The following is a 27,895-nucleotide window of genomic DNA, read 5'->3' on the forward strand; positions in this document are numbered from 1 at the left end:
GGCGATTAAAAAGGTACAAACTTCTAGTTATAAAACAAGCAAAGAGGATGAAAAGTATAGCATAGGGATACAGTCTATGACACTGCAATAACTTTGTACATTGACAGACAGTAACTGGGGTTTTTAGGGGGGATTATTTTGTAACATGAAAGTATCAAATCACTATTATGTACATGTGAAAGTAAAAGGATATTATATACTAATTGTTCTTCAATTAAAAAAAAAAGAAGCATGTTCTCGAACTTCTGGGACTGCTTCACCTATAGATCCCTGCAACTAATCCAGGGGCATCTGCAGTGCTCCACATACCTCACATATAGAAACACACCACCATGGAAAGCACCCTGCATGCTCCCTATGGCAGTGAAAACAAGCTTTTGCAGGTGAGCATGCCAAGAAAGCCAGTCCTGGAGAAATCACAAATTTAAACATTCAACATCACCCTAGAGAAAGTAAAAGGGAACCTGTCATCTTCTAATCCAGCTTTGCAGGATTGAGAGAAGGCATAAAAGCTTAAGAATTCTGCCACAGGGCGCCTGGGTGGCTCAGTGGGTTAAGCCTCTGCTTTCGGCTCAGGTCATGATCCTAGGGTCCTGATCGAGCCCCGCATCAGGGCTCTCTGCTCAGCAGGGAGCCTGCTTCCTCCTCTCGCTCTCTCTGCCTGCCTCTGCCTACTTGTGATCTCTGTCAAATAAATAAATAAAATCTTAAAAAAAAAAAAAAAAAAAAAGAATTCTGCCACAAAAGGAACAAGAAGTGTGGAGCAAATGTACTCACAGAAGAACTCTAAGAAAAACTAAATCCCTTACAGATATTTCTCTCCCCAAACCAGTGAATAAAGACTGGAGAAGCAAAGCAAGACATGAAGAAATATGAATATCAACATAAAACATAAAAATACAAAAAGAAATACACTAATTCTCCAGTACCTGAACCCAAAGAAACTGAGATCAGCAATTTACCTAATAAGAATATAGTTGTTTTGAAAGAAGCTCAGTGAACTACAAGAAAACACAATGAAACAAGGAAATGGACAAACAAATGAAAACTTTATAGAAAGGTAAAAAAGAACCAAATTAAAAAAGAACCAAATTCTGGAGCTGAAGAATACAGTAAATGCAATGAAAAGTACAACACAGAACATCAACAGGAGAATGACTCAAACAGAAGAAAGAATCTGTGAAAGAGTAAGCAGGACTTTTAAAATTATGAGTAGAAGTACAATAAATAAACAAAAAGAATGAGAGTGAGACCACCCATGTGAACTACAGGATACCAATAAGAGAAATTATCTAGGTACTACTATAGACCCAAAAGGAGATGAGAGTGGGGGAAAGGTCAGAAAGCTTAAAGAAATAATAGCTGAGAATTTCCCAAATCTGAGAAAAAAAATTAGACATCCAAATTCAATCCTAAATGACCTTCTGCAGGATACCTTAAAATAAATATCTCTCAAATTGAAGAGAAAGAACTGTAAAAGCAAAAGGAGGGGAAAAAAATCCTCACTTACAAGGGAAACTTTAAAAGGCTATCAGCAAATTTTTCAGCAGAAATCTTACAGGCCATGAAAAAGAAGTATGATGTATTCAAAGTGCTAAAAGGAAAAAACTTACAATCAAAAATATGTTATCCAGCAAAACTGTCCTTCAGAAATGGAGGAAATAAAGACATTTCCAGACAAACAAAAGCTGGGAGAGTTCAACACCACCACACCCGCCTTACAAAAATGTTGAAAGGAATTCTACAAATTGAAATGAAAGGATACTAATTAGTAAAATGAAAACATTTGCTGATAAAGTGAACATAACTCAAACTCAGAATATTGTAACGCTGTAATATGTGGATGTAATAAAGGTTAAATAAAGGCTAAAGGACAAAAATATTAAAAATAACTACAATTATAATAATTTTTAAGTTGGTTATAAATGATGACATCAGAAACAAAAGACAAAGGGATAAAATGCTAGTTTTTGTATGTGTTCGAAATTAAGTTATCAGCACAAAATAGACTGTTATAGCTATAAGATGTTTTATGTACATCTCATGGTAACCAAGAAGCAAAATCTTTTAGTAGAAAGACAAAATATAAATGGAAATCAAAGCTACAGAAAATCATCAATTCCCAAAGGAAGATAGCAAGAGAAGAATGAGAACACTGTAAAACAGCCAAAAAACAAGATCACATTAATATTCCTTACTTATTAATAATTACTTGGAATGTACTTAGATTAAATTCTCCATCCAAAAAGCATAGCATAGCAGAGCAGATAAAACAAGACCCAAATATGTGATATATACAAAAGACAGACTTCAGATTTTGGTACTTACATAGGCAAAAAATTAAGGAATAAAAAAAGATATTCCTTGCAAATAGAAATCAAGAGAGCAAGAGTAGCTATATTTATTTCAGAGAAGTGGATTTTCACTCAAAAGTTCAAACAAGAGGGGCACCTGGGTGGCTCAGTGGGTTAAGCCTCTGCCTTCGGCTCAGGTCATGATCCCAGGGTCCTGGGACCAAGCCCCACTTTGGGCTCTCTGCTCAGCAGGGAGCCTGCTTCCCCCCATCTCTCTACCCGCCTCTCCACCTACTTGTGATCTGTGTCAAATAAAATGTTAGAAAAAATAAAAGTTCAAACAAGAGACAAAAGCTTATAATAATAAAGGGATTAATTCACCAGATAATACATCAATCACAAACATGCCTATATCTGTATCTATCTATATATAGATCTGTATCTATCTATCTATATATAGATAGATATCTATCTATATATAGATCTGTATCTATCTACCTATATATATATAGATAGATATGCCCAACACTGAAGCATCTACATATACCAAGCAAATACTAACACATATGAAGGGAGAATAAAAATACAGTAATAGCTGGGAACTTCAATACCTCACTTTCAAAAATGGATAGATTACTCAGAGAAATCGGTTAGGAAACCTTGGCTTTGAACTATACATTAGACTAAATGGACCTAACATTTATTGCCAGAACATTCCATTAAAAGGCATCAGAATACATATTATTTTCAAATACGTACAAAATATACTCCAAGCCAGATCATACAATTGGTCAAAAAGCAAGTCTTAGAAAATTTAACAAGACTGAAATCACACCAAATATCTTTTCTGACCAAAATGGCATGAAACCAGAAATCAATTACAGGAGAAAAATTGGAAAACTCACAAATGTGGGGGAATTAAACAACACATTCTTTTTTTTTTTTTTTTTAAGATTTTATTTATTTGACAAAGAGAGAGCACAAATAGGCAGAGAGGCAGGCGGGGAATGGGGGGATGGAAGCAGGCTCCCTGCTGAGCAGAAAGCCTGATGTTGGGCTCAATCCCAGGACCTTGAGATCATGACCTGAGCTGAAGGATGAGGTTTAACCCACTGAGCCACCCAGGTACCCCCTAAATAACACATTCCCCTAAACAACAAAAGAGTCCCAAAAGAAGTCAAAAGGGAAACCATAAAGTATCTTGAAACAAATGAAAAGGGAAACACAACATACCAAATTCATGAGATGTGATAAATGCATTTATAAATGGAGGTTATAGCAATAAAGGCCTACCTTAATAAAAAATAAAGATCTCAAAAATAAACAACCTAACCTTATACCTCAAGAAACCAGAATGAGATCAAACTAAGCCTAAAGTTGGCAGAAGGAAAGAAATAACAAAGATAAGACAGAACTGAGACCAGAGAAACAAAGAAAAGACCAACAAAACTGAGTTAGTTTTTTTAAAATATAAACAAAATCCACAATTCTTGAGCAGACTCAGGGGGAAAAAAAAAACACCTTAAATAAAATCAGAAATTAAACGGGAGATATTAAATCTGACACCACATAAATATAAATGACCACAAGAAACTACAAAAGCAACAAAGTATACAACCAACAAATTATATGCCATCAAATTGAATAACTTGGATGAAATGGACAAATTCCTAGAACCATAAAACCTACTAAGCCTGAATCATGAGCAGAAAGAAAATCTCAACAAACTGAAAATGAGTAATAGAGATTGAATCATTAACCAAAAAACTCCTAACAAGAAGCCAGGATCAGCTGATTTCACTAATGAATTCTGCCAAACATCTGAAAAAGAATGACCACTCCTTCTTAAAGTCTTGCAAACAACAGAAAAGGCCACTTTATTTTAGGAGACCAGCATTATCCTGCTCATCTGGGGAGGCTAGCATTATCCTGACAACAAAGCCAGCTAAGGACACTTTAAGAAAAGAAGACTACAGGCCAGTATACCTGATAAATATGGATGCAAAAACTCTCAAAACAATACCAGTAAATCAAATTCAATAGCTCAGTAAAAGATCATATACCATGACCAAGTGCGAGTTATGAGATGCACGGATGGCTTAATCAATAACTGTGATTTAACAGAATGAGAGTTTAAAATCATATGATCATCACAATAAATGTAGAAAAAGCATATGACAAAAATTCCACATCCTTTCAAGACAAAAACATCTAATAAATGAGGTACAGAAGGAATGTACGCAACATAATAAAGGCTATATTAGACTATGCAAGAGCTAATAACATACTAACAGTGAAATACTGAAAGTTTTCCTCTAAGATCAGTAACAAGACAAGCAGCTCACTTTCATCATTTATATTCCATGTAATACTGGAAATCCTACCCAGAGCAATTAGGCAAGAAAAAGAAACAAAAGGTATTAAAGTCAGCAAGGAGGAAGCTAACTGACTCTCTGCAGATGATGTGATATATCTATATATCTATATATATATATCCTAAAACTATACCAAAAAACTGTTAAAACTAATCAACAAATTCAGTAAAGTTACAAAATACAAAATCAACATATAGAGGTCAATTGCATGTCTACACACTCACAATGAAATATCTAAAAAAGAATTAATGAAAACAATCTCCTTTACAGGATGAAATTAAAAACTCAGAGCTACATTTAAACAAGAAGCTAAAAGATATGTATTCTAAAAACTATAAGGCTCTAATGGAGAATACAGAAGACACAAATAAATAGAAATATACCAAGTTCATGAACTGAAAGATCTATTATTGTTAAAACAACCACATTACCTAATGCCTTCTATAGTTTTAATGCAATCCCTATAAAAATTCCAATAGCATTTTGTACAGAAATGGAAAAACTTATAAAAATCGTATTAAACCACAAAAGAACCAAAAAAATCTTCAGAACCAAAAAATTCTAAAAATCATATAAAATCACAAACCATCCTCAGAAGGAAAACCAAATCTGGAGGCATCAAATTTCCTGATGTCTAATTATCTACAAAGTTATAGTAATCAAAACAACAGAATACTGGCATAGACCAGTGGAACAAAATAGAGAGCCCAGGAATAAACCCATGCATTTTTGGCCAATTAACATCTGACAAGGGAGCCAAGAATAAACAATGAGGAAAAGACAATCTCTTTAATAAATGTTGTTGGAAAATCATATTCATGAGCAAAAGAATGAAATCTGAACATTACCTTACATCACTCACAAAAATTAACCCAGAAATGGAGTAAAGACTTAAATGTAAGACTGTAAGCCATTTAACTCCTAGAAGAAACCATAAGGCAAAAAGCTCCTTAACATTCATCTTGGCAATCACATTGAAAATATGACATCAAAAGCAACAAAAGAAAAAAAGATCACTAAATGGGGCTATATCAAACTAAAAAGCATCTGCACAGCAAACGAAACATGAAACAGAATCAAAAGGAAATCTACAGAATGGCAGAAAATATTTGCAAATGATACATCGGATAAGAATTAATATCCAAAATATATAAGGAACTCATAAAACTCAATAGCAAAAAGCAAGTAATCTGATTAAAAGCTGGGCAAAGGACCCGAATAGACATTGTTCCAAAGAAAACACAAATGGTTAACTAGTACATGAAAAGATACTCACCATCTCTAATCATAAAGAAATGGAAATCAAAACCACAATGAAATATAAGCTCACATCTGTTAGGATAGCTATTATCAAAAAATAAAGAGGCAAGTGCTGGGTAGGATGTGGAGAAAGGGAACCTTCAGGTACTTTCATTAGAAATACAAACTGGTACAGAACTATGGGAAACAATATGGAGGTTCCTCAGAAAATTAAAAATAGGACTACCATACAATATAGCAATCTTACTTCTGGGTGTATACCCAATGGAAATAAAATAACCATGTCGAAGAGATACCCACACTCCCATGTTCATTAAAGTATTATTCACAATAGCCAAGACATACAAATAACTTATGTGTCTATCAAATGAATGAACGGATAAGGTGGATAAGGAAAATGTGATATATATTATACATACATGTGACATATGTGTGGTGTATACATGTGATGCTATATATATTACACATATTTCTGATGTGTCACATACCTATCATATGTATGTACCAAATTCTCAATGGACCTTGAAAGTATTATGAAGTGAAACAAGCTAGAGAAAAACACTGCACTGCATCACTAAATGTGGAATCTAAAAGAATCAAACTCATAGAAACAGAGTAGAATGTTGTTTGCCAGGGGCTGGGGAGTGGGTGAAATGGGGAGAGGTTAGTCAAGGGGTACAAACTTCCAGTTATAAATAAATTCTGGAGATCTTACGTACAGAACGGTGACTACAGTTAATAATACTGTATTATATACTTGGAAGTGGCTAAGAGAGTGGATCTCAAGTGTTCTTACCACACACCCATACATAATTGGTAATTATATTAGATGATGGAGGTATTAATCTTATCTTAGTAATCATTTCAAAATATATGTGTTCCATATCATGAACTTAATATATACCTTAAAGACATATGTTGTATACATCACATCACATTATCTTAAACTTACAAAATGTTACCTGTCAACTATATTTCAATAAACCTTGAGGAAAAAAGTCAAAGACCTTAAAAAAGAAATAAAATAAATGCCAAATAAAAAAACCCTTGTAAAAATTGAAATACTATGAATTTTTAGAAGTTAACATTCTTCAAGTGCAATTTTAAAACATACCATGCATTACTGTCCTGTTCAGTAGTCTTTCATGATAAATATTTCAGTTGTCCAAAAAAAATTTTTTCCCAGATGCCAAAAGTTTTTCATTTTGACATTGGTGAAATTCAGAGTGTATCAAAAAGCATCAAATTGAGTGTTAGGGTACATGTTCCTAAATATAAACTCCTTCACTTTTTTAAATGATAAACTATTTTGTCTGCTTACTCTGATTTTGGTTTTGCCTTTGAAATCAATATTGCTTTTACTAATTCAGACTTTAGGTTAAGTTCTCATTTCATATTAGAGTATTCCACAAAAAATTCATATCTCCTTTGCTTTGCAACTCCTTTGTATTTACCCAAAAAAAAAAAAAAAAAAAAAATCTATATGCTATGAATGGTCTAAAATTGAAAACAAGGTTAACAGTACTACCCAGAAAAACATATTGTAACTGCCAATTTACAGATTTCTTTCGCTCCCTAACTTGTTATTCTTGGAACACTGCTCGTAGGCTTTACATGAAGTATACTATACATATAAACTTCTTAATATTTATTTTCTTGGAAGGAGTAATTGTTAGTAAGAGAGCATGAAAACATATTTATAGGATTTATACGATGAAAAAAAAGATTTATACTACGAGTAAAGCTGACAGATTAGATCATGACGCTTTCCTGCTAGAAGTTCCAGTCTCAATTCCCAGAAACACGTACCTTTACTTTGTACTCATTTTGTCACATATCCTGCTTTTCCTCTCCACTTGATATTAACAGAGCTTCTAGAATCAGTAGTATCCAATAATACTGCTTGCTGAGCTTTGATTCTCAGGCAAATCTAAAGTCTTTTCTGTTTTCCTGATTTTTTAAAGACTTCCTCAGGATCTGAGATTGAATAAATATACAAATTTCCTGACAAACATTAGAAATGCCTTCTCATATGGAAATGCTATTTTATCCAGAGGTCATCTGCTTTGAACCTCCAGAATTTGTCCCAAGGTAAACATCACCCCTTGGGAGAATTACCTCTCAGAAACAGTCACCCAATCTTCCTTATTTTGCCTCCCTTGTATTACCATTTCCAGACATACCTGGCATTACCAGTTCTTGAGGTGTCTGTGGATTTATAGGATATTTATGATAGGTTTCAGTTTTTCCTTCTGCTAACTTAGAATTCATGAGTCCTTGGTGTCTATGTTAATTTCCACCTATTCTTGGGCTTTTCACTTTTCCAAATTGTATTATTACTGCCTCCTTCCCTAATGTTCTTGTGCTTTGGGGCTTTACTACAGTTTTAGTGGGATTGTAATGAGGAACAAGATGAAAAGGTCAATCTACCATCAAAATCCCATAGAAAGCTCCATTATTAACAAGTATCTTAAGTGATTTTGAAGCACATGAACCCCAAGTCAAACTTGCAAACACTGACTTAGAGAATAATCAGTAGAAAGTGCCCAGAATAGTGAACACACTATAAATAACTGAAGAAGCAGAAGCTGTGGATGTTTTATATACATATATACACATATTTTTATATATACAGATACATATTACAGGTTCATTCACAACACTGGAGTGTTTATTCCTACCCTACATGAATGATTCAACACTGGAATGTTATGTGTATACACACACACACACACACACACACACACACACATTACAGGTTCATTCATAACACTGGAGTTATTCCTGCAACAAAAGACTGATGTTTAAAAAATAAAAAAAAGTTAACTCATGGGTCTCCAACTCATGACACCAAGATCAAGAGATGCATGCTCTTCTGACTGAGCCAGCTGGCACCCTGGCAGCCTGCTATTTTAAAGTTTAAATGAAAGTCACACAATTCGGGGCACCTGGGTGGCTCAGTAAGTTAAGCCTCTGCCTTCGGTTCAGGTCATGATCTCAGGGTCCTGGGATGGAGTCCCCCATTAGGCTCTCTGCTTAGCAGGGAGCCTGCTTCCCCTCTGTCTCTGCCTATTTGTGATCTCTCTGTCAAATAAATAAAATCTTTTTTCAAAAAAATCACATTTCTACGTTGAGAACATCATGATCACTCTTCAATTTACAGTTTGCTTTGCCTCTCTTTGAGTTATACCTTGGGATTTTTTCTACCTCCTTTAAGTTACTGATAAAAATGATCTTGCTTTATATGTTCTGGATCTTGAAAGCGTCATAATTTTTGTTAAATATACGTTAGGAAATACATATAATGAAGAAGACAAGGAGGTAGAATAGTTGTAATTTTTAGGTCTGTAGATAAAGGCTTTTTTCAAGTTTGTTTCATTAATGTGAGCACGTTTCTTCTATGTACATAATCTTTCTACTTGGTATTTTGGAAAAATTCTGTTTTATTTTATTTTTGAAAGAAGGGGAAGAGTCATTTTGACTTTGAAACTCATCTTTTAAAAATGCCATTTTTTGTTTTGGTTTTTGATAATCAAGGATGATAATTTTAGGTTAAACATTCCAGATGCACTGATCTTTGGAAGGAAGACTGTCTCAAGTCCTACACTCACCATGAATATTGAAACTATATCATATTATATAGGGTTTTTTGGTTTATGTTTGATACAAATGAATCTGTTTACTATATGTTAACTTAGTAAGTATAAATCTCATGAACTATGACAGAGCTATACTCGCTGAAATGATTTTTTTTAATTAAAATTTATTCTACTTTTGAAGAAAAAATTGTGAACATAGAAATGACTGTAATTTAAATATTGACTGTTTTAAGTGAAGACATAATTTAGACATTTTTAGTAACCTTAGAAATGTTTAATTTAATACCTTTTAAATCTGTAAAACTGAATAAAAGCTTAAATTATTTTTTAAAATTTAACTCACAACTCTGCAAACATTTTAAACATTTGAAAATAAATATAAAAGTATGGAGGAATACTTTTATTCACAGACTGTTTTGCAAGGGATATTATAAGAGTAAGGTAAGTTCTAAAACCGATCCAAAAAAATTTTTTTAGAGTTAAATTTTAATTCTAAAGTTTTCCTACTTCCAAATTCATTCTATGAACCCAGCATTACCCGGATACCAAAGCCAGATAAAGAATCCACTAAAAAGGAGAACCAGAGGCCAATATCCCTGATGAACAAAGATGCAAAAATTCTCAACAAAATACTAGCAAACTGAATTAAAAAATACATTAAAAGATGTCATTATGGGGGCACCTGGGAGGCTCAGTTGGTTAAGCGTCTGCCTTCAGCTTAGGACGTGATCCCAGGGTCCTGGGATCAAGCCCCACAATGGGTTCCTTGCTCAGCGGGGAGCCTGCTTCTCCCTCTCCCTTGGGCTCCCTCTCCCTCACTCACTCTCTCTCTTAAATAAATAAATAAAAGCTTTTAAAAAATAAAGATATCATTATGCACCACGATCAAGTGGGATTTATTCCTGCCCTACAAGAATGATTCAATATAAACAAATCAATAAATGTGACATATCATATCATTAAGACAAAGGATAAGAAACATGATCATTTCAATAGACGCAGAAAAAAATTTGATAAAAAACAACCTCCATTCATGACAAAAACTTTCAACAAAGTAGGTTTAGAGGGAACATACCTCAACATAATAAAGCCCACATATGAAAAACCTACAGCAAACATCATCCTTAATGGGGAGTAACTAAGAGCTTTTCCTCTAAGGTTAGGAAGAAGACAAGGATGTCCACTCTCACCACTGTTATTCAACCTAGTAGTGGAAATCCTTGCCACAGCAATCAAAACACAAATTAATCAATAAATAAAAGGAATTCAAATCAATAAGAAATCAAATTTCCAATCTTTGCAGATGACATGATACCATACAGAGAAAACTCTAAAGACTCTACCCAAAAAAGTGCGAGAACTGATAAACGAACTCAGTAAAGCTGCAGGATACAAAATCAACGTACAGAAACCCGTTGCTTTTCTATACACCAATAATGAAACAGCAGAAGAAAAACTAACAATCTCATTTAACAATTGCATCAAAAATAATAAGATAACCTAGGAATAAACCTAGCCAAAGAGATAAAGAGATCTGTGGTCTGAAAACTATAAAATGCTGATGAAAAAATTTCAAGATGACAAAAAAAAATGGAAAGACATTCTATGCTCATGGATTGGAAGAACAAATATTGTTAAAATGTCTATACTATCCAAAGCAATCTACATATTTAACACAATCCCTATCAAAATACCAAAAGCATTTTTCACAGAATTAGAACAAACAATCCTAAAATTTTTATGGAACCACAAAAGACCTCAAACAGCCAAAGCAAAGTAATCTTAAGAAAAACTGGAAGCATTACAACTCTGGACTTCAAGGTATACTTCAAAGCTGTAAGCAATCAAAACAGTATGGTACTGGCACACACACAAAAAAAATATGCACAGATCAACAGAAAAGAAAATCCAGAAATAACCCACAAGTATATGTCAATTAATCTTCAACAATGCAGAAAAGAATGTCCAGTGGGAAAGAGTCTCTTTTGTTGTGAAAACTGGACAGCAACATGCAAAAGAATGAAACTGGACCACTTTCTTAAACCCTACACAAAAGTAAATTCAAAGTGGATTAATGACCTAAATGTGAGACCTGAAACCATAAAAATCCTAGAAGAGAACACAGTAGTGTTCACAGTAGTAAATTCTTTGACACAGGTTTATAGCAATTTCTTTCTAGATAGGTCTCCTGAGGCAAGGGAAACAAAAGCAAAAATAAACTCAGCAGAGGGTCTGCTTCTCCCTCTACTCACCACTCGTGCTCTCTCTCCCCCTGTATGTCTTTCTCAAATAAACAAAACCTTAAAATAAAAAAGCATCACAATCTTTATTATTATGCCGTACTATAGTACCACACTGCCACCTGTTGGAAAATATCACTAAGAAAATGTTTTTATTCCTAATAAAGTTTGTGAGAAAATTTGTGAATTTCTGAAAGAATATGAAAAGTAACCATGTTGATTTTACACTTTCTTGCCCACCACACTTGATAAAAACTATTAGTAAAGAGTCTGTTCCTTGATTTTGTATCTGACTCCCAGAGATACCTGTTGATTGCCTAGCTCCAGTGGCAATGGGAGCTTGCATTTCCTGGGTCCCATACTAATTATTATTAGTACCATAATAATTGGAAACATATCTTGGCAGGCCACCAACCCCAGGAAACTACCTAGAGAGTAAACTGAAACATGTCCCTTGCCTTTTCACAAAAGGCCTACTTGGCTTCAGATCTGGCACACATCTGAGGGCGACACAATTACTCCTTTTTTTTTCTTTTTAAAGATATTATTTATTTATTTGACAGAGATCACAAGTAGGCAGAGAGGCGGGCAGAGAGAGAGAGAGGAAGAAGCAGGCTCCCCACTGAGCAGAGAGCCCAATGCGGGGCTCGATCCCAGAACCCTGGGATCATGACCTGAGCTGAAGGCAGAGGCTTTAACCCACTGAGCCACCCAGGCGCCCCAGTACTCTTAAGAAACAAGCTGGAGAACACCATTTCTACACTCTCCCTATGCCTTGCTACAGCTCACTAGTATTTCCCAGAAAGTTTACATTCATCTGACGCAAGGGGACACCTCCAGACTGGCTGGCTCTGGTAGCCAGCAGGGCTTAGATTAGTGGTCCCACAACTCTATGTATCTATATCTGCATACTTTTAAAGCTGTTGCCTGAAAGTCTGGCTTCAAAACAATCACCTGTCTAGGTACTAACTGAGGTCCTCCCCTTTGCCCACACTGGTCTTAGACACTCTCAACTATTGGGAGCTACTAAGAATAAAAAGGGCTACTTGGGCAATCACAATGGTTTGAGACAACTATGACCTAGGGTAAAGGCTGAACAACAAGGTTCATCTCATACACAAGGCTGACACTTCAAAACTGAGAAAAGTAGGTGGTTCACCTAATGTATAGAAACTAATCAGAGTTAAGCAAGCAGAAGGAAGAAACAGAGGAATATGCTCCAAATGAAAGAACATGACTGCAGAAAACAAAACTTAATAAAACAGATAAGTAATTCACCTGATAAAGGGTTCAAAGTAAGGCTCATAAATGTCATAAAGATGCTAATCAAATTCAGAAGAATGGACAAACACAGTGAGATTTCAACTCAGAGGTAGAAAATATAGGAAAATCCCAAAAAGAAATCAAAGACTTAAAAAATACAATAATTAAACTGAAACATAACCTACAGGAGTTTAACAGCAAACTAAATGAAGCAGGAGAGAGGACCAGTCAACTTGCAGACAGGGCAGAGGAACTCACACACTAAAAGAAGCAAAAAGAAAAAAATAAATGAAAAAAAGGAATTAAGGGATTTATCAGACAACATCAAGTAGACTAGCATTTGCATTTTAAGAGTCCCAGAGAGAAAACAAAGTGAAAGGGGCAGAAAACTTACTTGAAGAAATAAGGGAAAACCTATATAAGCGGAGAAAAGAAACATTCAGATCCATGAAGCAGAGAGTTTCAAATAAAATAAACCCAAAGAGATACACATCAAAATATAATTAAATGTCAAAAGTTAACAAGAAGAGAATATAAAAGGAAGAAAAACAATTCATTATATAATAAGGAACACCCCCCACATAAGGTTATCAGCAGATTTTGCAGCGGGAACTTTGTAGGCCAGCAAAAAATGACACAATATGTTCAAAGTGCTAAAAGAAAAACACTTCCAATCAAGAATACTCTACCCAGCAAAGTCATCATTCAGAATTGAAGGAAAGATAAAAAGTCTTCCAGGCAAGCAAAAGCTAAAATAATCTACTGCCACTAAGCTGGCTTTACAACAAACATTAAAAAGATTTAAGTTGAAAACAAAGAGCATTAATTTAAAAAGAAAACACATGAAAGGATTAATCTCACTGAGAAAAGTAATATGTAGTAAAGGTAGAAGATTATTTATAAAGCTAGTATGAAAGCTAAAAGGAAAAATAGTAAAAATAGCCATAACTAAATAGTTAAGGAGTACACAAGATTAACAGATGTAAAATGTATAATCAAAAAAAATAAATCACAGCAGAAAGAGTAAAAAATGTGGAGCTGTAGAATGCATTTAAACTTTTTAATCAACTTAAAATAGATGGTCATAAATAGAAATTTTTTCATGTAAGCTTCATGGTAACCACCAAGCAAAAATAGTAGACACACAGAAGATAAGCATCAAAGGGGCACCTGGGTGGCTCAGTGGGTTACGCCGCTGCCTTCGGCTCAGGTCATGATCTCAGGGTCCTGGGATCGAGTCCCGCATCGGGCTCTCAGCTCAGCAGGGAGCCTGCTTCCTCCTCTCTCTCTCTGCCTGCCTCTCTGCCTACTTGTGGTCTCTCTCTGTCAAATAAATAAAATCTTTAAAAAAAAAAAGAAGATAAGCATCAAAGCATACCACTAACAAAACTTACCAAATCATAAAAGAGAGCAGAGAAGAAAGGAGCAGAAGAACTATAAAACAGCCAGAAAACAATTAAAATAGCAAGAAGTACATACCTATCAATCATCACTTTAAATGTAAATGGTCTAAATTTTCCATTAAAACACAAAGGGTGACTGAATGGATAAAAAACAAGAGCCACATTTTCCAGGATAGATCACGCGTTATACCACAAAACAAACCTCAATATTTAAGAAGACTGAGATAACTCAGTATCTTTCTTGACCACAACTGTATGAAAATAGAAACCAGTTATAAGAAGAAAACTGGAAAAAACACAAACACATGAAGGCTAAACATGGCATGAAACAACCAATAGGTCCTGAGGCAAATGAAAATGGAAACACAATGGTTCAAAATCTCAGGAATGCAGCAAAAGCAGTACCAAGAGGAAAGTTTATAGCAACATAGGTCTGGCCCATCTCAAGAAACAAGAAAAATTTCAACTGTACACATAAAGAACAGAAAAAAAAAGCCCAAAATTAATAAAAAGAAGGAAATAATAAAGATCAGGTTGAAATAAATGAAGAAAAGAGTTTAAAAAATACTAATGAGATTGATACACCTTTAGCCAGACTCATCAAGAAAAAAGAACTAAAATAAAATCAGAAATAAAAAAAGTTATAAACCACACCACAGAAACACAAAGGATTATGAAATTACTATAAATAATAATGTGCCAAAAAACTGGACAACCTAGAAAAAACATGTGTTTTTCCAAAATGGAATCAGGAAGAAATAGAAAATCTAAACAGACTGATTATTAGTAATGAAATTGAATCAAGACTCAAAAACTCCCAACAAGTGTCCCGGACAAGATGGCTTCTCTGTGAATTCCACTAAACATTTAAAGATCAAATTATTCCAAAAATTCAAAGAAATGGTTCCAAATTCATTTTTTAAGGCCAGCATTACCCTTATACCAAAACCAAAGGCAGCACAAAAAGAAAAAAAAAAGAAAGAAATTACAAATAATATCCTTAATGAACATGACAAAAACATCCTCAACAAAGTATTAGTATACTGAATTCAACAACACATTAAAAGGATTATTCACCATGATCAAATGGGATTTATGCCAGGGATTTAAGGATGGTCCAATATTCACAAATAAATCAAAAATGATAAATCACATTAAGAAAATAAGAGGCAAAAATCATACAGTCACCTCAATAGAAGCAAAAAAAAAAAAAAAAAAGAAAGAAAAAGAATGTGACATCCATTCATGATAAAAACCTAACAAAGTGGGTACAAAAGGGAACATGCCTTAACATAATAAAGTCCATTTCTACAAAACACACACCACTAACACCATACTCCATGGTGAAAGCTGAAAGTTCTTTCTCTAAGATTGAGAACAAGACAAGGATGCCTACTCCATGGATGCCTACTCCAATGGATGCCATTTTTATATAACATAGTATTAGAAGTCCTAGCCACAGCAATTAGACAAGAAAAATCCATAAAAGGTATGCAAATTGGTAAAGAAGTAAAACTGTCACTATTTGCAATGGACATGATATTACATATAGAAAACCCTAACGACTATGCCAAAAAAAAAAAACTATTAGAATAAAGTAATTCAGTAAAATTTCAGAACACAAAATATACAAAAATCTGTTGCATTTCTGTGCATTAATAAACAAGCACAAAGAGAAATTAAGAAAAATATCCCACTTACAATTCATCATAAAGATAAAATACCAAGGTCAAGGAATAAATTTGTCCAAAGGAGTGAAAGACCTGTATTCTATAAGAAATATACTATAAGAAACAGGTGAATGAAACTGAATATGACACAAATAAATGAAAAGATATTCCATGCTCATGGACTGGAAAAATTAATATTGTTAAAATGTCCATACTACCTAAAGCAATCCACAGATTCAACGCAATGTCATCAAAATACCAATTATATTTTTCACAGAACCAGAACAAATAATCCCAAAAGTTGTATGGAACCACAAAAGACCCTGAATATCCACAGAAATCTGGATAAAGAATAAAGCTGGAGCGGCACCTGTGTGGCTCCAGTGAGTTAACCCTCTGCCTTTGGCTCAGGTCAAGGTCTCAGGGTCCTGGGATTGAGCCCCACATTAGGCTCTCTGCTCAGTGGAAATCTGCTCCCCCCACCCCCTGCCTGCCTCTCTGCCTATTTGTGATCTCTATCAAATAAATAAATAAAATCTTTTTAAAAATCATTTATTAAGAATAAAGCAGGAGGTATCACAATCTCAGATTTCAAACTATATTACACAGCTAGAGTAATCAAAACAGTATGGTACTTGCACAAAAACAGAGACACGGGTCACTGGAACAGAAATGAGTGCAGAAATGAAGCCATACTTACATGGTAAATTAGTGTATGACAAAGGAGGCAAGAACACACCATGCAGAAAGAAGTCTCTTCAACAGAGAGGAAAGTGGTGCTGGGAAAATTGGACAGTCACATGGAAAAGAATGAAATAAATTATATGTATCAATGTACCATTATTTTTTCAAGTATTCCCCTAATGCTGAAACTGTACATTTTGTGGGTATTGAGATCCCTCTGAATAACTGGCCTCCCTGGGACCAATGGGGAAATGTAGAAAAAAAGACAACAGTATAGTTCAACCAAACCCTAGAGAACTGAAATTACCTGCTGCCTGCTAGACCCTCCCTAATATCTCCTCAATTGCAATGTCTTTCACAAACTCCTTAATATTCTCTCATCATTGTTACAGCCCATACCCCACAGTAAACAGTAACTTCCCATACTATGCTAATAAATATCACAGATACTCTTGGACATATCAAAAGCAGCAGTATTCACAGCATACCAGAGTAATTACCGAAGTATGCACCTAGAGCAACAGAGTAATAACAGAATAATCCAGATCTTTGGAACTATACAAGTACACAAAATCACCTCCATTTTAGAGTCTGACATGATGGATAACATTATGCTCCCAAACATTAAAAACAGAATAAAGAAAAAAAAAAGAGCATGAACTATAAAGAAGTTTTGAATTTGAGAAACTGAGGTAAACCTTTCATTTAGTCTGAATTCTAATAATTTTAATAAGCTCACAGGTCCCATGTCATAAGACAAAAACTTCTATCCCTTCGATTAAGAGATGGCTCTTTGAATTTATATTTATAGAAAAGTAAACATGATCACATATGCCTAAATTATACCATTCTTTAAATTTCGTATTTTCTGTGAATGACAAAAACCACTGAAATGTGCAGTTGCTCAAAAAAACTAAACAGAGAATCATTCTATGATCCAGTAATTCCACAGATATCTATGTACCTGTGCTAATAACACCACTATTCACAAAAGCCAAAAGACAGAAACAACCCAAATGTCTATCAACTAATAGATAAACAAGATGTGATATACACATACAGTGGAACATTATTCAGCCATTAAACGGAAGGAAATTCTGCAATATACAACAACATGGATGAACCTTAAAGACATTACACTATATGAAATAACCCAGATATAAAAGGACAAATACTGTATGATTCCATTTATATGAGGTACTTGGAATAAACTCAGACCAAAAAGTGATTGCCAACAACTGGAGAGGGGGCAATATAGAGTTATTTAATGAGAACAGGATTTCAGTTTGAAGATGAAAGTTCTGGAGAGGATGGTGGTGATGGTCGCACAATAACATAAATGTACCTAAGGTCACTGAATTGTACATGTAAAAACGTTTAGAATGCTAGATTTCATGATACGTATATATTACCACCATTAAAAAAAAAAAAAAAAAAAAACCTGAGGCAGGGAAATACAAATCAAAACCAAAATGAGATACTACCTCACACCAGTCAGAATGGCTAAACTTTACAAGTCAGGAAATGACAGATGCTGGCGAGGATGTGGAGAAAGGGGAACCCTCCTACACTGCTGGTGGGAATGCAAGCTTGTGCAGCCACTCTGGAAAACAGTGTGGAGGTTCCTCAAAAAGTTGAAAATAGAGCTACCCTATGACCCAGCAATTGCAGTACTGGGTATATACCCTAAAGATACAAATGTGGTGATCCAAAGGGGCACGTGCACCCAAATGTTTATAGCAGTAATGTCCTCAATAGCCAAACTATGGAAAGAACCTAGATGTCCAACAACAGATGAACAGATAAAGAAGATGTGGTATATATACCCAATGGAATACTATGCAGCCATCAAAAGAAATGAAATCTTGCCATTTGCGACAAGGTGGATGGAACTAGAGGGTATTATGCTTAGCGCAATAAGTCAGTCGGAGAAAGACAACTATCATGATCTCCCTGATATGAGGGAAGTGGAGATGCAACGTGGGGGGCTTGAGGGGTAGGAAAAGAATAAAGGAAACAAGATGGGATCGGAAGGGAGACAAACCATAAGAGACCCTTAATCTCACAAAACAAAGGGAGGGTTGCTGGGGGGAGGGAGGGAGAGAGAGGGTTATGGACATTGGGGAGGGTATGTGCTATGGTGAGTGCTATGAAGTGTATAAACCTGGCAATTCACAGACCTATACCCCTGGGGCTAGTAATACATTATAAGTTAATAAAAAATAAATTTAAAAAAAAAAACCTGAGGCAAACACTGAGTCAAAAAATAAAAGAGTCCTCCTAACAAATCAGGCCAAAGGTTAATAATTATGCCATGGACAGTGTATGTAAAATTGAGATACAACTTTTTCTATGGAACTTTGTTATATAGCTTTACTCAGTTTCTCAAAATGTTCAGAGATCCTAAAAATACTTTTTTACCACTACCTTTAATCCAATGAAATGAGAAAAATATGAAAACAATTTAATAGGATTTTATAAAACTACAATCACCAGCATGCCCCAATCAATATAGAATCAGCATAGTTACATTCAAGCTCTGCATACACAAAATCTTTAAAAATACTTCTGCTAAGATGAAGTACCTACTATTTGATGACCAAGTGTCCAATATGGTTCTCACAAATCTAATGCAGTATTTTAACATGAATAAGAGAATATGGGAATAGCTTCTAGGAGTATGTTTGAAATACAAAATTAAATGAACGAATAAAACTAAAACAGATTATAGTGTATTTTTCATGGCAGAGAGATAGAGAGGCACCAGTGTCTAAAAGAATGAAAGTTATAACATTAAATACAGTACCAGGGGGTCAGACATCAAATTAACCAGTGTCAGTTTATAAAATCCCCATAATTTAAGAGAAGAGTATCCCAAACTGCCACCTAGAGGCCTTTTAAAGGAAAAGACTGACAATCCTGACAACACAAAAATGCAAAACATTAGTATAGTATTTGTATTAGTATTGTGATCTCTGTCTGTCAAATAAATAAAATCCTTTTAAAAAATCATTTATTAAGAGTAAGAAGGTATAAAACAGAATTAACAGGCAAACAGACCAAAAACACCTGCCACATATCTAAACGTCAGTAAGAACAGTCAATTCTCTACAGAAAGAATTCCTATCAATCAATAAGGAAAAGACAAAACTCAATAAGGAATGGGCAAATTATGTAAACTGTTTCCCCCTGCTTCAGTTTTCAACTCTTAAGATGGTGCTCACAGGTTCTCGGCATCATGTTTTCCTGGGTCTGGTGTTCTACACATTAAAGTTGTTGTTCAAATGACTCTTTAATTACCCCCCACATACCTGTAACATGGTCTTCAGGAAGAGTGAAAATTAACCTCATGAACTTTTCATTTAAAGAAATTACATCGGGGCACCTGGGTGGCTCAGTGGGTTAAAGCCTCTGCCTTCGGCTCAGGTCATGATCTCAGGGTCCTGGGATTGAGCCTCACATCGGGCTTTCTGCTTAGCAGGGAGCCTGCTTCCCTTCCTCTCTGCCTACTTGTGATCTCTCTGTTGAACAAATAAATAAAATCTTAAAAAAAAAAAAAATTACGTCATGACCTACAAGGCTGTTATAGGACTTGACCTGCAATATATAAAGAACTCTTACAGGGGCACCTGGCTGGCTCAGTCGTTGAAGCATGCGACTCTTCATTTTAGGGTTAGGAGTTCGAGCCTCAGCATTAGTTGTAGAGATTACTTAAAAATAAAACCTTAGGGCACCTGGGTGGCTCCGTTGATTAAGCCACTGCCTTCCGCTCAGGTCATGATCCCCGAGTCCCAGGATCAAGTTCTGCATTGGGCTCCCAGGTCCCCCGGAGTCTGCTGCTCCCTCTGACTTTCTCCCCTCTCATGCTCTCTCTCACCGTCTCTCATATAAATAAATAAAATCGTTTAAAAAAAAAAATTCTCTCTCCTCTCCCTCTGTCTCTTCTGCTTGTACTCTACCTCTCAAATAAATAAATAAATCCTTAAAAAAAATCTTCTCTAAAAAAATTTTTTTAATCTTAAAAAAAAGGAACTCTACCAATTCCATGATGAAAAAACAAATAATCTAATTTTAAAAATGGGCAAAGGATATGAATAGACATTTCTCCAAATATATACAAATAGCTGAGCACATGAGAAGACCTTGCTCAACATCATTACCCATCAAGAAAATGCAAATCAAAACGAGACACCATTCACACCCACTAGGAGGGCTAGAATTTTTTTCTTAACCACTGGAATTTTTTTTTTTAATTTAAACTCAATTAGCCAATATATAGTACATATTTAGTTTCAGATGTAGTGTTCAATAATTTATTAGTTGTGTACAACACCCAAGGTTATGTCACATAGGATGGCTAGAATTAAAAACAAAACAAAACAAAAAACAGGCAATGAGGGGCGCCTGGGTGGCTCAGTGAGTTAAGCCTCCACCTTCAGCCCAGGTCATGATCTCAGGGTCCTGGGATCGCGCCCCCCAACGGGCTCTCTGCTCAGTGAGGAGCCTCCTTCTCTCTCTCTCTGCCTACTTGTGATCTGTCAAAGAAATCTTAAAAAAAAAAAAAAAAAAAAAGGCAATGAAAAGTATTAGCAACGATATGAAATCAGAACCTTCATGTCCTGCTGATGGGAATATAACATGGTCCAGTTGCCTTGGGAAACAATCTGGCAGTTCCTCAAAATGGGAAACATACAATTACCCTATGACCCAGCAATTCTACTCTTAGGTATATACCTAAGCAGAACTGACTGAGAAACTCAGCATTAGCAAGACCCTGAAAGGGCTGGAAGCCTGGCAGAAGAATTTGTATCATCGTCGCAGGTCAGGAAGCTTCTGAGCATGGGAATAACACAATCAGATCTGCGTTTCGTACGTGCAAAATTCAAGCGGACTCGTCACTTCTGTACAAAGGCGAAACGAGCAATAAAATACCTTAAACGTATAGCAACACCCCACAGATAAGAGGGGGATTCAAGAAGAACCAAGTATTAAAATACAAGAATTTTTGTGGATTTTTACTATTATACACATCGCACCGACTGACACGCACACACGCACAGATGCCCTGTCCCTAACACGAAAAATGATTTCTACTGCCAGAGCCCTGCAGCGAGTGCAGGGGCGACGGCGACAAAAATCACGACGACCGTTATCAGGAAACCCTTTCCCAGTCGTCCTGACAGAGTCTCCCTCACGCTGGGGTAACTCAGCACCGCCCGCAAGGCGCCCAGTTCCGCCCCTCAGAGGGGACCCCCAGCTCCTCACAAACGCGCTCTTACAAACGCTGGACGCGGACGGCAGGGCAAGGTCACGGCTAGCTGCTGCCCACCGCCCCACAACCCCCGGGACGGAGGGAGGAAGCACCTCGCAGCGACCCAAGGCGCGGAACCCACCAAGGGCCCCCGACGCCAACCATACAGCGGGAAGGTCGCGACCGAGCGAAGGGGCGAGCCGCCGGGAGGTGACCCCTGAGGGCATTCCCCGGGCAGCAGCCCACAGGAAGCGCAAACGCAGCCTCCCACACCGCGGGAACAAACATTTCCAAAGAGACCGTGACGCTTGGAGCGACGCGGAACCTAACCTGCCGGGCTTCGGAGCAGCACGCAGCGGAACGCAAGCGCCCTCCTTCCGGACGCGGTAGAGTGGGCGGAAAAAGCCCCACCCCGGCACGCCGGCACGCCGGCAAAGAGCAGTCGAGACTTCCGGTGCGGCATCCTCGCAGGTGTAGAGCGTCAGGTCGCGCCGGCTGGGCTGGGCTCCGTACTCCGGTCTATCAAACACAGCCCCAGGCCGGGATTCCCAGGTGGAGGTGAGGGGAGGGGGTGCGCCTCAGCTTCTCAGACGCTCCTACTCGCACCCGCATGTCAGAACCTCTCTTTCCGCTTTCAGCGTCTCATTAGCCCTCAGCGTACATTCAGCCCGCAGCGCTAGTGGAGGGAATTTAAACCACCGGTTTATTTGCCTCCTGCAGGGTCTGGCGCTTTGGCTGACCTCCAAGGACATGAAACCACTGACCATCGGGGTCCCGCTCTGGCTGTAAAGTCCATCTTGCCCCATTCTGCTGAGAAATTTGGCAACATTAAATTTCCTTTTATTCACCAAATTTTTATTAAATGCCTACTGTGCTCCAGGGAATACAAGGGGGTAAGAAAAAACAATGTAACCTAAGTTAAGTAATACAATGAGGGGCGCTTGGGTGGCTCAGTGGGTTAAAGCCTCTGCCTTCGGCTCAGGTCATGATCCCAGGATCCTGGGATCGAGCCCCGCATCGGGCTCTCTGCTCAGCGGAGCCTGCTTCTCTCTCTCTCTGCCTACTTGTGATCTCTCTCTGTGTCAAATAAATAAATAAAATTTAAAAAAAAATTAAGTAATAAAATGAATAATAACAATTTATCTGGTACATTTGTTATGAAGATCTAAAGTGCTTAGTTAAGTAGGGTCTGGCCCCGTGTAAGTCATCAATGAATGTTAGCTATCCTTATTTTCATTTTGATCATAACCCTGCAGTCATTGATTTAGGAAGGATGTTAGAGCTGGAAGTCAGCGGCCAAGAAAGAATTCTTGAGCGGTCTTTAGTGCAAAAAGCTGGTTTTATGAAAGTTCAGGGAGAGAACCTGTGCGCAGAAAACTGCAATGGGGTTGTTAAAGGGTGGTGATTAAATACCTTCAAGTCGGTAAGGGGTTAGGGTTAGCCTAAGTCTCTAAGGAATTTTGGAAACAAGGTTTCCAGAAGATTGAGGGAGTTACTCATTGTTGGGAAAAGGTCATTTAAAAGATCTTATAAAACCTCAGTCATGAGACCCTCCAGATGTATATCCGTGAGTCATATGCTTGGGGGATGATCGCTAACAGGTTTCTTGGGGAGTAAAGATAAAGGAGGTTTCCAAAGGAATTTCTATATGTTATAGAAGACCTACGGGGTCCTGGGGGTTAGGCTAAGATTGCATTTGGCCCTTAGCAAAGTGTCAACATCGAGGCAGCTGAGTCCCTAGAGGAATGTCACTCTGCCTGTTTTGTCAATGGGCAGCAAGCAGTAAGGAAATTTTTCTTCTGCCTTTGTTTCCCACGTCATCATCACCACTATTACTATCATTATTTACTTTTTTAATGTCAAATTTTAAGTTCAAGTACCTTTCCTCCAAAAAGTAGAGTCTCAGTATTTGTGGGTAATCTAAATTTGATATGTTCCATAACCAGACTAGTCAAGTTCAATGTCATTTCAAACCTGGAGTTCCCTGTGTTTCTGAAGGTCTTGTGGGGATATCTAATAAGTTTCCTTGTTTTCTGATAGAGCTAATATGAAGATTAAATGAGATTAGATAGCACTGATGATGTAAGTGCTCAAAAATATTGTTTATTACTTTTAAGTCTGCTTGAGACAGGGATTCTACCTCTCACCGCCACAAGTATCCTGTCTGATACTTTCTCTCTCCCCTATATATTTAAGGACAGGATCTGCTTTGCTGCCTCTTAACTTCCAAGGAGCCAGGGCAGGGGTAGGAGGTAGAGAGATGAGGAGGGGCTGACTGTAGTCCTGTCAATGAGGGGGTAATAGTAAGTGGTGAAATGACAACTTCGAGAAATTCACTCAACAGCAACAGAGTCAAATCCACCAAATCTAGGGGCACCTGGGTGGCTCAGTGGGTTAAGTCTCTGCCTTCAGCCCAGGTCATGGTCTCAGGGTCCTAGGATCGAGCCCTGCATTGGGCTCTCTGCTCAGCGAGGAGCCTTTTACCCTTCTCTCTGCATGCCTCTCTGCCTACTTGTGATCTCTCTCTCTCTCTGTGTCAAATAAATAAATAAAGTCTTAAAAAGAAATTCCAGCATATCTAGTCTATCTCAGCAGCTGCCTAGAACTACCAAATCAGAATAGAATTACTACATATGGTAGTTGTTCATGTACATGGAAGAATCATTTTATGCATATTAATATTCTACTACTTTACTAAATTGTTTTATTGTTTGGAGCTGATTCTTTTAGATTTTCTTTTTCTTTTTTTTTTTTTTAAGAATTTATTTATTTGTTTGACAAACAGAGATCACAAGTAGACAGAGAGACAGGCAGAGAGAGAGGAGGAAGCAGGCTCCCTGCTGAGCAGAGAGCCCGATGTGGGGCTCGGATCCCAGGACCCTGGGATCATATCCTGAGCCGAAGGCAGAGGCTTTAACCCACTGAGCCACCCAGGCACCCCTTCTTTTGGATTTTCTATGATAACGATCATGTCATTGAGATAAAGTTTTACCTTAATCCTTTCCAAATTTTATAACTCTAATTTCTCATATCTAATTGTATTGACTAGTTATTTCCAATAAAAATATTTAATAATAGTGAAGACAGTAGGCTTCTTTGTCTTATTTTACTTTTAATGGGCTTTCTCCAGAATGCTCCCATTAAGAATGCTGCTTGGGGGCACCTGGGTGGCTTAGTTGGTTGAGTGTCTGCCTTTGGTTCAGGTAATGATCCCAGAGTCCTAGGATCAAGCCCTGAGTCAGGCTCCCTGCTTGAGTTCCTTCTCTGTCTCTCTCAGTCAAATAAATAAATAAAATCTTTAAAATATAAAATAAATTTTTTCAAAAATATGCTGCTGTTTTGGGACACTGGGATAAATCTTGTATCATGTTAAGGAAGTATCCAGCTATTTAGAGAATAGGCAAAATTTTGACACAAAGCATTGAGCATCCCACTACATCTTGTCATAAAAGTACCTATAAACTAGACAATATTTGTCTCAAAGACACTAATAAAATTAACATTGGCTAAGTTGGAATCAATGTCCTTTCTTACCTAATCTTACATAATATCATCATGAAATTGAATCCTTACTAGGTTATTTACAAGTAATTCCCCTGTGACATTCTGATCTTTAACCCTGGAAAAGATATCTTTTTACAGATATCTTTTATTTTTTATTTACTCCAAAGTCTATGCTAGCTCTTCACTTTTGTTACAGGAAATTGCATGGATCTACTATAGTCTGGTTATAAAAGTTGTGTCTGTTCAAATATGCTGGTTGTAGAAAATAGGAACATTTTTACAATGATAAAGAGATTAAGTCATCAAGAGATATAACAATCCTAAATTTGCATGCACTTATAGCAAGAATTTTGATACCTGTGAAACAAACTAAACAGTGAATTAGAAAAACCAACAATAAAAAAAAAAAAGAAAAAGAAAGATCAACAATTATAGTGGGTTATTTTAACCTTCCTCTCTCAGGAATGAATAAAACAACTAGGCAAATAAAACAGTAAGTGTATAGAAGACTGGAGAACATTATCAACCAACTTGACCTATTGATATTTATAGAACACTTTGTAAAAAGCAAAATGTATCTTTAAGTGCATAGAATATTCACTTTTATGCTGATTCATAAAACAAATCTCAATAAATTTAAATAGATTGAATTCATGCAATATGTTATGTGGCTATTGTACAATTATATAATATAACAATTATATTAGAATAACAAATTACATTTATAATATATAGAACATATAACATAATTGAACTAGAAATTACTAACAGAAAAATATCAGGGAAAACTCCAAATATTTTGTAATTAAACAACATATTTTTAAATAGCCTATGGGTCAAAGACGAAATCATAATGACGTGATAAATATCTAAAACTGAATACAAATAAAAATGCATAGAAAAGTGTAGAACACAGAGCAATGGTACTTAGAAGGAAAAATCATTGCTTTGTATGTTTATATCAGAAAAAAAGGAAAATCTAAATTATTTAAGCTTCCACTTTAAGAAATTAAGGGAAAAGAAGAGTAGTAACAAATGAAATAAAGATACTTCTGGAAATTAATTGAATAGAAAACGTGCTTCTTTTAAGGGATAAATAAAATTAGTTAACATTTAGCTAAAGATCTGATCAATCAAAAAAAGAAGTGGGGACACAAATTAACCAATATCAGGAATGAGAGAAAAGAAATCAGTGCAGATCCTGTAGATATTAGTAAAAAAAGAAGGAATTCTTCTGCTAGTAATAGCTGAGTACATCCATGGAGCAACCCTTCTACAGGTAAAAACTGCAAACTCTGGGCCAAGTAGAAAAAATAACTACTTGAAGATAATGGGAGAACAGCACAAGAAAGTATATATTGCAGAAGAGTTAATGTTTTTGTAAAAAAAAGAAAGAAAGAAAGAAAGAAAAAAAAAAGGAAGGAAGGAATGGGACACGGGAGTTTCCCATTTATATGGCTTTTTGCTTGAGGGCAAACCCTAGTTCTTCCTTTATTTTATTTTGCTTTGTTTTTTATTAAGTTCAATTAGCCAACATATAGGACATCATTAGTTTTTGACATAGTATTTAGTAATTCATTAGTTGTGTGTAACACCCGCTGCTCATCAGATCATGTGCCCTCCTTAATGCCCATCGCCCCACCCCCATCTCCCTTCTGCAATCCACAATCTGTTTCCTTGAATCCAGAGTCGCTCATTCTTTCTCTCCCTCCCTGATTTCTTCCCATTCAGTTTTCCCTTCCTTCCTCTATGACCCTCAGTGCTATTCCTTATATTCTGCATATTAGTCAAACCATATGATAATGGCTTTCTCTGATTGACTTATTTCACTTAGCATAATTCCCTCCAGTTCCATCCATGTCAATGCAAATGGTTGGTATTCATCCCTTTTGATGGCTGAATAATATTCCATTATAGATATGAAACATATTTTCTTTTTAAGATTTTATTCATTTATTCATCAAAGAGAGAGAAAGTGAGAACAAGCAGGGAGAGCAGCAAGCAGAGGGAGAAACAGGTTCCTCGCTGAGCCAGGAGCCAGATGCAGGACCCTGGGATCAAGACCTGAGCTAAAGGCAGCTACTTAACTAACTGAGCCACCGAGGCATCACTGAACCACATCTTCTTTATCCATTCATCTGTTGAAGGACATCTGGACTCCTTCCACAGTTTGGCTCTTATTGACATTGTTACTATGAACATTGGGGTACGGGTGTCCCTTCTTTTCACTAAATCTGTATTGTTGGGGTAAATACCCAGTAGTGCAATTGGTGGATCATAGGGTGGCTCTGTTTATAACATCCTGAGGAATATCCACAATGTTTTCCAGAGTGGCTGCACCAGCTTGCATTC

At 36.4% G+C, this 27,895-nt stretch overlaps 1 protein-coding gene across 1 annotated transcript in view; it reads right to left on the minus strand.

The window, feature by feature from the left end:
• The window catches only part of LOC131829145 (uncharacterized), a 93,062-nt gene extending 70,704 nt beyond the window's left edge, over positions 1-22,358 (minus strand). Inside the window, exon 1 of the mRNA XM_059170595.1 lies at positions 22,153-22,358. Coding sequence (XP_059026578.1) covers positions 22,153-22,327 — 175 coding nt within the window. The 5' untranslated portion in view covers positions 22,328-22,358. The remainder of the gene's footprint in view (positions 1-22,152) is intronic.
• Positions 22,359-27,895: the final 5,537 nt, after the last annotated feature.

This window comes from Mustela lutreola, chromosome 4 (genome assembly GCF_030435805.1).
Source record: "Mustela lutreola isolate mMusLut2 chromosome 4, mMusLut2.pri, whole genome shotgun sequence".
Classification (NCBI taxonomy): domain Eukaryota; kingdom Metazoa; phylum Chordata; class Mammalia; order Carnivora; family Mustelidae; genus Mustela; species Mustela lutreola.